Raw genomic sequence first — 13,293 nt, forward strand, 5'->3', positions numbered from 1 at the left:
AGCTGCGTCACAATGACCACCCCTCACCCCGATTTCTCCCCTGTCCTCCCCACCCCTCCGGTCACAGCAGTTACTCAGCCGCGAGTCTGGGTCTCCACAGTGCCTGGCCTCGGTGCTCAGCCCACTCGCGGTGCCCGGCCCGGGGCGGGCAGCGAGCGCGCAGCCTCGCCCCCGCCCCGGGGCCACCGCCCCGCACCCCGCGCCCCCGCCGCGGGACAGGCATCCTCTGACAGGTCCCAGGTGCCGGCCGCCCGGGCGGCCCTCTCCCCGGAGCTGCCTCCTCCGGCCCCTTGCCCAGCCGGCCCCACCCCAGACAGGCTCCACCAAGAAATCCAGGGGCCGAGAGTACAAAGAGCCAAGCCACACACCGAAGAGCCTTCAAGACTTCGCTTGTGGAAGAAAAACTTAGCCGCACACGCACCCACACACGCACACGCCCCGCGCGCGCCAGGGAGGGCATCTCTTACCTGTCGCTGCGACGCCACTCATCCCTCCCCCCACCCGGGTCTGGCCGCCACCCCGCCCCCGCGGTGGGTCCCCCGGCTGCCCGCTCCGAGCGCCGCTCACTTACTGCCTGGCTGCGCGCGCCCAGCGCCTGCAGGGCCCGGCGGCGGCGGCGGCGGCGGCGGCGGCGGCAGCCGCGGGGACCGAGACAGCGGCTGCAGCGGCGGCGGCGGGCCCCAGCCGGCGTCAGTCAGACTGGAGCCGCGAAGCCTCATCGCCCGTATTAGTGCGCCGACCTGGAAAGCCGCCAGGAGCCCTGCTCGCGGGCCCGCCCCCGCCCGCCGCCGCGCGCGCCCTGGCCGCTGCCCGAGCCGGCGAGGCGGGGGAGCGCGGCTCGCCCCGCGGCCACGTGCGCGGAAACCCGCGGCGGGGGCGCGGCGGGGAGGCCGGCGCGCGGGGCACCCAGTCCCGGGCTGCGCCTCCGTCCTCCTGCGCGCCCGCACTCTCCTCAGTCCTGTATCAAACTCCTTCTGTGGGGAGGCTCTCGCCCGCGTGGGGCAGCTCGCGTCTCGCCCCCCGCCGCCCCGAGACATCCTGCCTCCACCTGGAGCCTAGGCCTGAGGGCTGTTAGCAGAACTAGAGATATGGACCAACAAATCGGTTTGGAACCCCCCCTCCGGCCCCAGGGGCTCTTTCTGACATGTTTCTGGGCCCTGAGGGTTGCTCTTAACTTGCTGTTGCCGTTTCTTACTTGCTTTGCAGAGTGAAGGGGGTCATTACACCCACCGGCAGCGCCAGAGTAACTGGTCTGCACTGGCACAGGCAGAAGAATATTTACTTACTCGGAGGGGTGAGTGGTGGTTAAAACTAGCCGTATAATTTTGTAGATTGTCATTTCCTTACTCGTACTTATTTAACAGCCTAGCATAGAATATATATTGTTAGCTAATCTAATAAAGATACAACCTTATGGGCACTAAGCAGCATTAACAGACAACCTTCTTGCTCGGGCCTGGCTGCCTCCTGGGTAGTCTGCCTTTTGGGTTCACTGTGGCCTCCTGGAACCCACTCAGAATGCGCTGGGAAAATGCCACCAACAGACTTATGGCCTTTGACGCCCCATCAGCCAGCAGCTCTTCATGGAAAAGGCATTTACTGCAGAGATGAAAGTCGAATAAAGCCGCGCGGGACAGTGTTCGGTTTGCTCCTGAATACAGAAAAATCAGGCCTCCCCAAAGGCCCTGTTTCCCGTGAAATGGCAAGGCCATGAGTTTGACTGCTTTTTCTCGTTCTCAGAGTGCTGCACTTTCTTCCTGTGGCAGATGCTGTTTGTGTTATACTGCTGTCGTTGAAAAATGATCTTGTTTAAAACAGCATTAATGGTAGAAACTTAAACTCAAATTTAAATCAACTTTATATACTTGGCCCACTTTCCTCTGCTCCCGGCTAGGTGTTAAGTTTGAGATTACCCTGGGTGTGAAACTCCAGGAAACCTTTGGACTGCTGAGAGCTACAGATTGTGCTTGCTGTGCGTTTTATTGCAGGTAAACTAATTATGTCCTCAGAATCGATAGCATGTGGCTTGTTTTTTCTTTTTAATGTTATTAGGAAAAGAAATGGCCCAGCCACTGTTTCCTTTGCTTATGTGCATTAGACAATGCAGAGGACACAGTGCAGAGCAAGGAATGATAACCTCTGCAGTGCTGGCTCGGGCTCCTGGCATGGAGTCTTTTATTTAAGTTCACAGGATTCTCTCTGCTCTTGTCAGGACTTAGATTTGCAGATTCTTTGGGTGTGTGGAGTCCGCCTTGTCTGTGGATTCTCATTTACATATCAAGAAATTTTGGCATCTGGAAGTTAGCCTATCACTTATACAATGACTTTCCCTTATCCCTCAAACCTAGTATCAAAGGTTAAGCCTTTCTGCCCTAGAACAATAAGATGCGAAGAGTTCCAGGAAAGAGAAAGTGCTCTGGAAGGAAGGCCCTGTCGACACTCCATTCATTGTTCAGAAACTGAGTATCCTTGTAATAGGAAATCCAGACCCTTTGCTTTATTTTTCCCTCTTGATTTCTGGATGGGCTGCAATGTTATTGCTTGTTAGAACTTCCACCAAAAAAACCTTACCTGATAGGGAATCATATGAGAGGTGAGACATAGTCACAGGTTGTGATTTGGTGGAGACACCAGTAAAATTTTGGTTCAAGACCTGAAAACTATGGGAAAACACAGCTCCCCCTTGTTTGAATTACAAGGACTTGGCAGAACCTGAGCTCATACAGCCCATAAAGCAGTGGTAGGAAGGGCAGCCTCTTTACCCATGAGAAGGTCAGTTTTTTTTTTACTTGTCCTCTGCCCACGATAGGACAAGGTGGGGACAAAGTCTACAGTAATCCATTGCTGCAAGGATTCTGCTTTGTACATCTGGAGCACCTTGTGTTTGACTTCACATCGTTGTAGTGGCTCCACTGAGAGCCATAGGAATTGCTGCTGCACACCCCTCCCACTTCCGGTCCCCTTCCTGCATTTCATCTGTAATTCTGCACTTTTTCTGCCCCCCTCTTGAACTTTCCTTCAAGAGCCATCCTTCAATCCATAGCCATCACTGAATACTTGCCTGAGTACCAGGTGTCTGGATGAAATGTATCAACACAGAGTCCTCAGGAAACTCGGTCTCATAGAAGAGAGACACACACACACCACTGATTCTCGTACAACCTTATGTGTCACTTAGGGCTGCAGGTACGGAAGGTATCAGGGGAGTCTCCACAGAGGTGAAATTCAGCTACACCTTGAGAAGTGAGTATGAATGCCCACCACCCAGCTAGCCCAAGGGCCCCCAAACCACCTCGGTGGCTGTAGCTCTGTGGATGCCAGCCTTGAGGCTGAGTGCAGCCTGGACTTCATGCAGCTCCCCTTGGCCAGACACTCTGATGTAGGAATAACTTGTAGCATCATAAAGACTGCCCAGAAAACCTTCTATGTGCAGAATTCCTTGAGATTTTGAGTATGAAAATTTTTTCTTTTTTCTTCTTTTTTTTTTGTCCTTGTCCACGTCCACGGCATGTGGAAATTCCTGGGCTAGGGATTGAAACTGTGCCACAGCAGTAGGCTGAGCTGCTGCAGTGACAATCCTTAACCTGCTGTGCCAAAAGGGAACTCCAAAACGTATTTTTCTAGAGAACTGTCAATTTACGTGGATAAACAAGAAAAATAACATTACAAGGACGGGTATCACCAAAGAAAATGCTCTGGGGTAGCCTCTTGGTTTAGTGGTGAAGAGGGACAGCTCTCTGTCCTGTGGTGAGAGTCCCCCCGCTGCCAGGACAAGGCTGCTGCTTTACACACATCATCTTGTTTCACCATCACGACATCTTGGACTGAGAATTATCCACATTTTATAATTGAGGACCCTGAGGCCAATGAAACGTCCCTGAGTGTCTGGCTCAGAAGTCAAACTCCAGTTGTCCCAACTCCAAAGGCCGGACATTTAACCATTACACCTCACTGTCTTCCTGGAACGTGAAGTTGAATTAAGAAGTGTTTGCACACGGGAGTCCCCATTGTGGCTCAGCAGAAATGAACCCAACGAGTATCCATGGGAATGTGGGTTCGATCCCTGACCCTGCTCAGTGGATTATAAGGATTCGGTGTTGCCATGAACTGTGGTGTAGGTAGCAGATGTGGCTTGAATCTGCATTGCTGTGGCTGTGGTGTAGGCCAGCAGCTGCAACTTTAATTCAACCCATAGCCTGGGAACATCCATGTGTCACAGTGCGGCCCTAAAAAGCAAAAACCAAACAAAAAACAAAGAAGTGTTTGAGCAGAATGTGACATGGGTATTGACACTGAAGAAGAAAAATCCACAGGCTGTAAAGTGGAAGTAGGTGGGGAGAAAAGTTTAAAGAGATAAGAGGCAGGGGCCACCAAGAGGCCCTTGTGACCATCTAGGCGTGAGGTGAAGATTGTCTGGATAGGATAGTGTCTGTGGGATTCTAGAAAGGGTGGGAGGGGATACAAGTTATGAACACTTTGAACAGAAAAATCAATAGAATGTGGTTAAAAGAAAAAAACACCCAAAACAACTGGAGCAATCAAGAATCAAGGAAGGAAGGAAAATGGTATCTTCAAAAGAATTGGTTATGAAGCAGGAAACTGCTTTGGGGAAAATAAGACAAAAATCACCCTTTTTTACAGTTCTCCAAATCTTGGGTTTTTTTTGTTTTTGTTTGTTTTTTAAGTTTTTTCCCCCTTCGTAGCAGTATCACTACATGTAGTTATACAAACTGTTTTGATTGTCTCTCTATAAGAACGCTGGTTTTGGAGTTCCCGTCATGGCGCAGTGGTTAACGAATCCGACTAGGAACCATGAGGTTGCGGTTCGATCCCTGCCCTTGCTCAGTGGGTTAATGATCCGGCGTTGCCGTGAGCTGTGGTGTAGGTTGCAGACGCGGATCAGATCCCGCGTTGCTGTGGCTCTGGCGTAGGCCAGTGGCTGCAGCTCCGATTCGACCCCTAGCCTGGGAACCTCCATGTGCCATGGGAGTCGCCCAAGAAATGGCAAAAAGACAAAAATAATAATAATAATAATAAAATAAAATACTGTTAAAAAAAAAAAGAATGTGGTTTTGTGCATTACTGTATTCCTCATAATAGATACCCAAGAAATATCTGTTGAATGAATGAAATCCTTAGTATGTGGTAAAAACTACCCGGAAAGTGATCAGAGGAGAGATATAAATTTGGAATTTATCAAGGTAACAGCAGAAGCCACAAGAACGACTGAGACCCCTGATGAAGAAAGTGTGGGGAAAGAATAGAGATCACACTTGTTAAAGAGAGGGAGGAATTCTCACTGTGGTGCAGTGGGTTAAGAATCTGACTGCAGCAGCATGGGCTCTGTGGAGGCGCAGGTTCGATCCCTGACTCCACGCAGTGGGTGTGTTAAAGGACCTGGTGTTGCAGCTGCAGCTTGGATTCAATCCTTGGCCTGGGAACTTCAATATGCACCAATCTGTCCATAAAAATTAAAAAAAAAAAAAAAAAAAAAAAAAAAAAAAAAAAAAAAAGGAGTGGGAGGAAAAAGTAGAGCCTTAACAAAAGGAAAGATAACCTGCAGTTCTACTGTTCATCCTTCCTCTTCCCCACCCGTGACCGTCCCTCACAGCTTCTCCACCTTTCTCTGAGGCTGGCACTGCAAACAGTGCTGGCCTGGATCAGGCCAGGTCTGTCAGTGGTGAGTTGGCCAGGCCAGGAGGTAGCAGAAGGAAGGCGGGGACTGGAGATCAGTGCCCCTTCTAAAGGGAGCTCCTGGTTCACGCAGCTCCAGCCGGTTGTGGTTGGTGCCGGGTGAGAAGGGGGACAGAGCTTCAAGGGATAAAAGATATCCAAAATTTTATGGAAAAATCTTACAATTTAACAGTTTTGCCAGCTGACTCAGTTTTGTTTAAAAGACACAAGCCAAAGAAAGCACTGGTGAGCCAGATCTGACCAGGACTTTGAACCTCTGAGTTGTACCCTCTGTCCAATTCCTTTGAGAGTCTTTTTTTCTGTAAGAGAGAGACAATAACTCAGGTCATTACTTTGATCAAGTTAGATCTTACTTATCTTGAGGGGGGGAACCCTTCCCCAAATCCATACAGTATTTGTCCTTTTCCCCCAGTATCAGAACTCACAGTGCTTGGTTATCTGTCTTTCCTTTATTACTCACTGCATCTTATTTCCCCAAATATGGCATCTGCCTCCCACCCCCAATGTTTGATTTCAGTGCTGTGCCAACATTGTTAGAGGTCACCAGTAACCTTTCAATTAATAATTCAGTTTGTTTTCTCGATCCTCATTTTTCTTTAAAGTTTTGAAATACGCCTTTATTATTTTCGTCAAATTTAGGTTAATTGAATCCGTCCATTCAAGCCGTTGCTTGGTAGCATGCTATTGAGGGGCTGTATAAGACTGCCTTTTTTTTTTTTTACTCCCTCAATCATTTTTCACTGTCCATTTCAGAAGTGTTAAGTATATTCATATTGTCGTATGACAGATCTCTACAACTTTCTCATATTGGAAAACTGCAACTCCATAGTCATTAAACAATAATTCTCCCACCTTCTTACCCTGGCACTTGGCAATCACTTTTCCACCTTCTGTTTCCATGATTTTGGCTATTATAGATACTTCATAAAAGTGGTATCATATACTGTGTCAGAACATGACTGGTTTGTTTCACTTAGCATAACCTCCTCTAGGTTCATCTGTGCTGTGGCTTATGGTGAGATTTTCTTCTTCTTCTTTTAGGGCTGCACCTGAGGCATGTGGAAGTTCTCAGGTTAGGGGTGGACTCAGAGTTACAGTTGCTGGCCTAGGCCACAGCCATAGCAACACCAGACCTAAGCCCATCTTCAACCTACATCATAGCTCATGGCAACACCAGATCCTTAACCCACTAGGTAGGGCCAGGGATCGAACCTGCATCCTCATGGATACTAATTGGGTTTGTAACCCTCTGAGCCACAACGGGAACTCCCAGTATTTCCTTCCTTCCTAAAGCTTCGTGATATCCCATTGTATGTATAGACCCCATTTTCTTCATCCATTCATCAGTCAGTGCACATTTGGTTTGCTTCCACTTGATTTTTGTGCATAATACTGCAGCGAACATGAGGTGCAAATATCTTTTTAGATCCTCCTTTGAATTCTTTTGGATCTATACCCAGGAGTGGGACCGCTGGATTACACAGCAGTTCTATTTTGAAGTTTTTAAAAAAACCTCAATTTACTGTTTTCATATAGCTGCACCATTTTATATTCCCACCAGAATGTAAAGGTTTTCAATTTCCTTGCGTCTTTGCCAACACTTGTTATTTTCTGTTCTTTTGATAACGGTCATCCTAATGGGTGTGAATTGACATCTCATTGTGCTTTGGGTTTGCATTGCTCTTACTATCAGTGATCTTTACACGTGTTTGGTGGCCATTTGTATATCTCCTTTGGAGAATTTTTCATTCAAGTCCTTAGCTCACTTTTTGGTTTTGATTGTCGAGTTGCAGGAGTTCCTTTTATGTTATGGATATTAACCCCTTATCAGATATGTGGTTTGCAAGTATTTTCTCCTCTTTCGTAGGTTGCCTTTATACTCTGCTGATTGTTTCTTTTGATGCAGAGAAGTTTGAAAGTTCCATGTAGTCCCATTTGTCTATTTTGTTGCCTATACTTTTGATAGCTCCTTTGATGCCTCTCTGCTTTTAAGAAACCCACAAAGCTTTTGAACAAATTAGATGAATAAATGAATGAATGCAACATAAAAAGATCAAAAAACATTCTACTTACTTGACCAGCCATTTTCTTTAGAAACCTAGGCATTTTTTATTATGTTCTGAGACTCCGGATCTTACTTAAAGCTTTTGTTTTAGCTGACACTACTCTGGTCAGGTGGAGGTCTAAGTACAGGTTCCCCTTTGGTGCCTCCATTGATGCCCAAGGGAAGGGGGACTATTTATTAGAGTTGGGTAGGGATAGGCCTTCTGGCTCACTACATGAACCTCGCTGTCACTGCAGTGGGGTGCCCTTCTTACTGCTGGGCCACCAGAGGAAGGGCCTCCTCTGACCCCACCCCAGTGAGGAAGAGGTGAAGCAGGAGGGGGTCAGAAACCTGGGCTCCCTTGGGGAGGACTCAGTATGGCTGGTGGGGTGAAAGTCCTGCTCCTTGCTTGGCCTCTGACATCACCCTGGAGAGGGTGTCCAGGCGCCCGAGTCCAGCCTCATGAGGGTGAGCATCTAGGCTCCCTGCTCAGCCTTTGCTGGCATCAGCAGCTGTGCGGTCACCATTTTTTCCTGCAGTGTTTGGTTGTAGAAGACTGTTAGTGTCTGCAGGTTTTCTGCTTTGCTAACCTGCCCCTTGGTCCTTTGGCATGAGAGAGGCATATGTTGGGGCATTTTTTGGTCTGTGCCCACTGGCATTTATGAGGTTGTCGGCCTCAGCTCCAAGTCTGAGATATGAGGCCAAAAGAAAACCCAAAGAACTTACGGCAGTGTCACTCTTTGTGTCTCAAGTTCCCTGGACAGTCTGCCTCCTTCTTAGTACCTTTTAGAGCCTATGTTTGTTTTATATATAATGTCTAGGGGTTTAGCTGTACTCATTGAGAGGGATTGGAAAAGGCACATTTACGCCATCTTCCCAAAAGGAGGGGTCCTCACTTTAATTTTTTTGTCATTGTATAATTATCTTGATTTAGCTGGCCCTTCCACTGAAATTCCTGAGAAAATATCTCTTTAGATCTCAGGGAGTATAGCGCAAAATATAAATGAGTAGGACTGTTATTCTATGTTTATTTCAGAAGACTAACAAAGACCAAAAGGAACCCGAGGTTGTAAACTATCTTCCCAGATGGTTCTGCTTTCACTGAAATTGTACACTGTGCATAAAGCATCCTGTAGAAATAAAAGAATTTAGGAAAAATTTTCCTAATATCAAACTGCAAAGATTTATTCTTCCTCAGAACATATATGGTTCCTTGATCTTACATTAATTGAATTTTTTTTTTTTTTTTTTTTGTCTTTTTGCTATTTCTTGGGCCGCTCCCGCGGCATATGGAGGTTCCCAGGCTAGGGATCAAATCGGAGCCACAGCCACCGGCCTACGCCAGAGCCACAGCAACGTGGGATCCGAGCCGCGTCTGCAACCTACACCACAGCCCACAGCAAGGCCGGATCGTTAACCTACTGAGCAAGGGCAGGGATCGAACCCACAACTTCATGCTTCCTAGTCGGATTTGTTAACCACTGCGCCACGATGGGAACTCCTGAATTTTTTAATATTTCACATTTTCTAGGACTATGAGGGTACACACTTTTTTTGTGTGTCTTTTTGCCATTTCTTGGGCCGCTCCCACGGCATATGGAGTTTCCCAGGTTAGGGGTCAAATTGGAGTTGTTGCTCTGGCCTATGCCAGAGCCACAGCAATGCTAGATCTGAGCTGAGGCTGCAACCTATGCCATAGCTCACACCGACACTGGATCCTTAACCCACTGAGCGAGGCCAGGGATCGAACCCGCAATGACGGGAACTCCATGTACTCTGTTTTAATCATCCCCATCATCCTGTATGTTTCCCATTTTTTCAGGAGAAGCATGACACTGGCTACTTGTGTGATCCTGGGCAAATCACTTGTCTAAGCCTGCTTCTTCATTTTGAAATGTGGGTGATTATGGTCGTATGATACAGTTGGTTGATCTTATGAAACTAAATAATGCTTGTGAAATTCTTTTTTTAAATTAATTTATTTTTTACTTATTTCCCCCAACACACATTTTTTTTTTCCCCACTGTAAAGCATGGGGACCCAGTTACACATACATGTACACATAATTTTTTTTCCCATTGTCGTGCTGCATTGTGGGTATCAGACATGGTTCTCAGTGCTACACTGCAGGATCTCATTGTTAGTCCATTCCAAAAGCAATAGTTTGCATTCGTTAACCCCAAGCTCCTGATCCCTCTCACTCCCCCCGCAAGCAACCACAAGTCTATTCTCTAAATCCATGATTTTCTTTTCTGTGGAAAGGTTCATTTGTGCTGTATATTAGATACCAGATATGAGTGATATATGGTATTTGTCTTTCTCTTTCTGACTTACTTTCTTAGTTCCATCCATGCTGCTGCAAATGGCATTGTTTCATTCTTTTTTATGGCTGAGTAGTATTCCATTATATATATATATATATATATATATATATATATATTGCATCTTCCTAATCCAGTCGTCTATTAAAGAACACTTGGGTTGTTTCCATGTTTTGGCTATTGTGAATAGTGCTGCAATGAACATGTGGGTGCATGTGTCTTTTTTAAGGAATGTTTTGTCTGGATATATGGCCGAAAGTGAGATTGCTGGATCATATGGTAGTTCTATGTATAGATTTCTAAGGTACCTCCATACTGTTCTCCATAGTGGCTGTACCAGCTTGTGAAATTCTCATCAGAGTGCCTTGCACAGAGTGCAGTGATAGCAGCTAATATTTTTGCCTTTGCTATGGCTGCTTGCTCTTTTTGTTAGCAGGCTCTATAAATAAGTTAAACTACATTTTCTCTTACAGAGTGCCTCTGAGTCTGTAGTGTACTGTCAGCTCAGGTGAACCTGTGCTTAGGAAGATAAATTGGCATCAGGGATAACAGAGACCGGGGAGTTCCTGTTGTGGCCCAGCACAAATGAATCCGACTAGGAACCATGAGGTTGCGGGTTCGATCCCTGGCCTCACTCAGCCGGTTAAGGATCTGGTGTTGTCGTGAGCTGTGGTGTATGTTGCAGACTCGGCTTGGATCCCACGTTGCTGTGGCTGTGGTGTAGGCCGGCAGCTACAGCTCTAATTAGACCCCTAGCCTGGGAACCTCCATATGGCCGTGGGTTCAGCCCTACAAAGACAAAAAAAAAGTGTTCTTAACAGTGTTCATGGACGAGCTACTTATTGACACTTTCCCTGAAAATTCCTATCATGCTTCAAACACACATTTGTATTACTAGCTTACAAAGAGCAATAAGTTATTTTATTGTCTTCTTGTAGTTTCATTAAGGATCTTACTGTTGGCTCAAGGCTTGTCACTCTGAATTCTTGTCAATGCTCATGGTCCTTCTACTATTAGATTTCCATCATTTCTACTTGCATAAGCCTTGTTTTGTTCTGTTCGTTTAAGTGACTTAAATGCTCTCAAAACCTGGTACTAAATGAGGGTTGTTTATTCACTTTATCCCTATTAGGGTTTACTATGTGCTAAGCACTGTGCTGGGAATACCAACTTGAACATGTTGATTTAACATACTTGTGGAACTTTCGACTCACATATCCCCAGTTCTCATACCTTTAGGAACTGAAGTAGCGTGGTCCTTGGCCCCGGATCCAGACTACATGTAGGGCTGGAATCATGACTCCACTGTTTCCTGGCTGTGTGCTCTGGAGCAAGTAGCCCCTTTGGGCCTCAGTTCCCACTTCTGTTGGAAAAGTTAGGTGACTCATTATATACTAAGGGTTTAGAACAGTGATGGGCATACAATTAACAGTCAGTAAATGTTTGGTGCTATTATTATTACTTTCTCTAAGACATCAGAAACAACCTAATTCTGATTTTTAAGGGTTTGTTATTTTATAATTGCTATTTATTAGTCTTTAGTTTCTCAAAAACACGGGCTTCTGATGTTATTAAGTAAATACATTAATATTACAAAATGTTCTTTTTAATAAAGAATTTCCAATTTTTATTAACATGAACTCAAGAAGGAAGGATTAACAGGAGGTAAGAAAGTACACTATACTTATGAAAAATTAGGAAGGAGAAAAATAAGACTATGTAAGAAACTGGATCCTTTGTGAGCAAGCCTATATCCTTTCTTTAACATTTTAATTTTCTAGAATTTTAGAGAATGAAATATTGGTTTAATATTGATAACTTACATATATATTTAAACATTTATTTTTAAATCCCTGAACACTATTTTATGATCGTGGTTTATATTTAAGTTCACGAGAATTATATAGGCACTTAAGGGCAAGAATAATTGCTTCTGTTTTGTTTAAAAATTAAATTTCTCAGAATCACATAATTAATCTGGAGGAGTTCCCACTGTGGCGCAGCGTAAACAAATCTTACTAGGAACCATGAGGTTGCAGGTTTGATCCCTGGCCTCGCTCAGTGGGTTGGGGATCCAGCATTGCCGTGAGCCAGGTGTAGGTCACAGACGCAGCTCGGATCCTGCATTGCTGTGGCTGTGGCTTAGGCTGGCAGCAGTAGCTGTGATTGGATCCCTGGCCTGGGGAACCTCCAAATGCTGCGAATGTGGCCCTAAAAAGCAAAAAAAAAAAAAAAAAGATAACTAATCTAAATAAAATTGCTAAAGCAAAAGAAAATCTGACTCTTGTTACAAATACCTTAAAAAAAAATTTTTTTTTGGTCCAAAAGATGTATAAAAAGTTTTACTTTTGGCAGTAAATTCTTCAGAATTATCAAAACGCAGACAGTAGCATTGGTTTATTCCAGCTTTATTTAAAATTTTAATTTCAAATGAAATAATGTGACACTGATACATAAGAACATAATCAAAGACAGCAAATAACCTAATTCACTTTCCTGGTTTGTTCGAGCCTCCAGGCACCAGTCAAATATCGAAGGCGTATAAAAAGTAGGTCCTTGCCCATCTGTAGCCAGCTCCAAAAAGGAACTAATTTAGAACCTGCAATTTAAAAATAAATTTATTTTCAGGAGAAAATATAGCAATTTTTCTCTATTTTAGAAATCAGTCTACATGACCTTTGTGACTTTCTAGTCACCTTAATTTAATTTACATTATTTACATTATATTAGACATTTAATTCCATTAGTACATTTAGAAATGATTATTGGTGACAAATCATGTTTTATACACTGCCTTTCAATCTCAGGCACTACAGAGGATCAGGTAAACCTCAGTACATTATACAAGTATATATTAATAATCTGAGATTAGAAAGCCAGGATAAAACCCCAACTTTTATCCTAATTCTACCAAAGACTCTCCATCAGGTAAAACCATACACCTTAGCCAGGCCATCTTCTTGTCCAGGCCTAGGTGACCACACGAGATTCACCTTCTTGAACATGTTTTAAAAGCTTACAGTCCTACCTCCCCAACAAGAAAACAAAGCCTATATTCTTCGAGTTCCGTGGTGGCCTAGCAGTTAAGGATTAGGCGTTGTCACTGCTGTGGTATGGGTTCAATCCCTGGTCTGGGAACTTCCGTGAGCCACATGCATGGCCAAAAAAAAAAGTTTATCATACTCCTTGATTTTACCACTGGAAATTGTTTTTTATTAAGTCAGGAGTAGAGCA

The 13,293-nt window shown here is 45.0% G+C and overlaps 1 protein-coding gene across 1 annotated transcript in view; it reads right to left on the reverse strand.

The window, feature by feature from the left end:
* The window catches only part of ALG5 (ALG5, dolichyl-phosphate beta-glucosyltransferase), a 38,421-nt gene continuing 37,579 nt past the window's right edge, over window positions 12,452-13,293 (reverse strand). Inside the window, exon 10 of the mRNA NM_001244320.2 lies at window positions 12,452-12,658. Coding sequence (NP_001231249.1) covers window positions 12,543-12,658 — 116 coding nt within the window. The 3' untranslated portion in view covers window positions 12,452-12,542. The remainder of the gene's footprint in view (window positions 12,659-13,293) is intronic.

The sequence above is a fragment of the Sus scrofa genome, chromosome 11, assembly GCF_000003025.6.
Source record: "Sus scrofa isolate TJ Tabasco breed Duroc chromosome 11, Sscrofa11.1, whole genome shotgun sequence".
NCBI lineage: Eukaryota > Metazoa > Chordata > Mammalia > Artiodactyla > Suidae > Sus > Sus scrofa.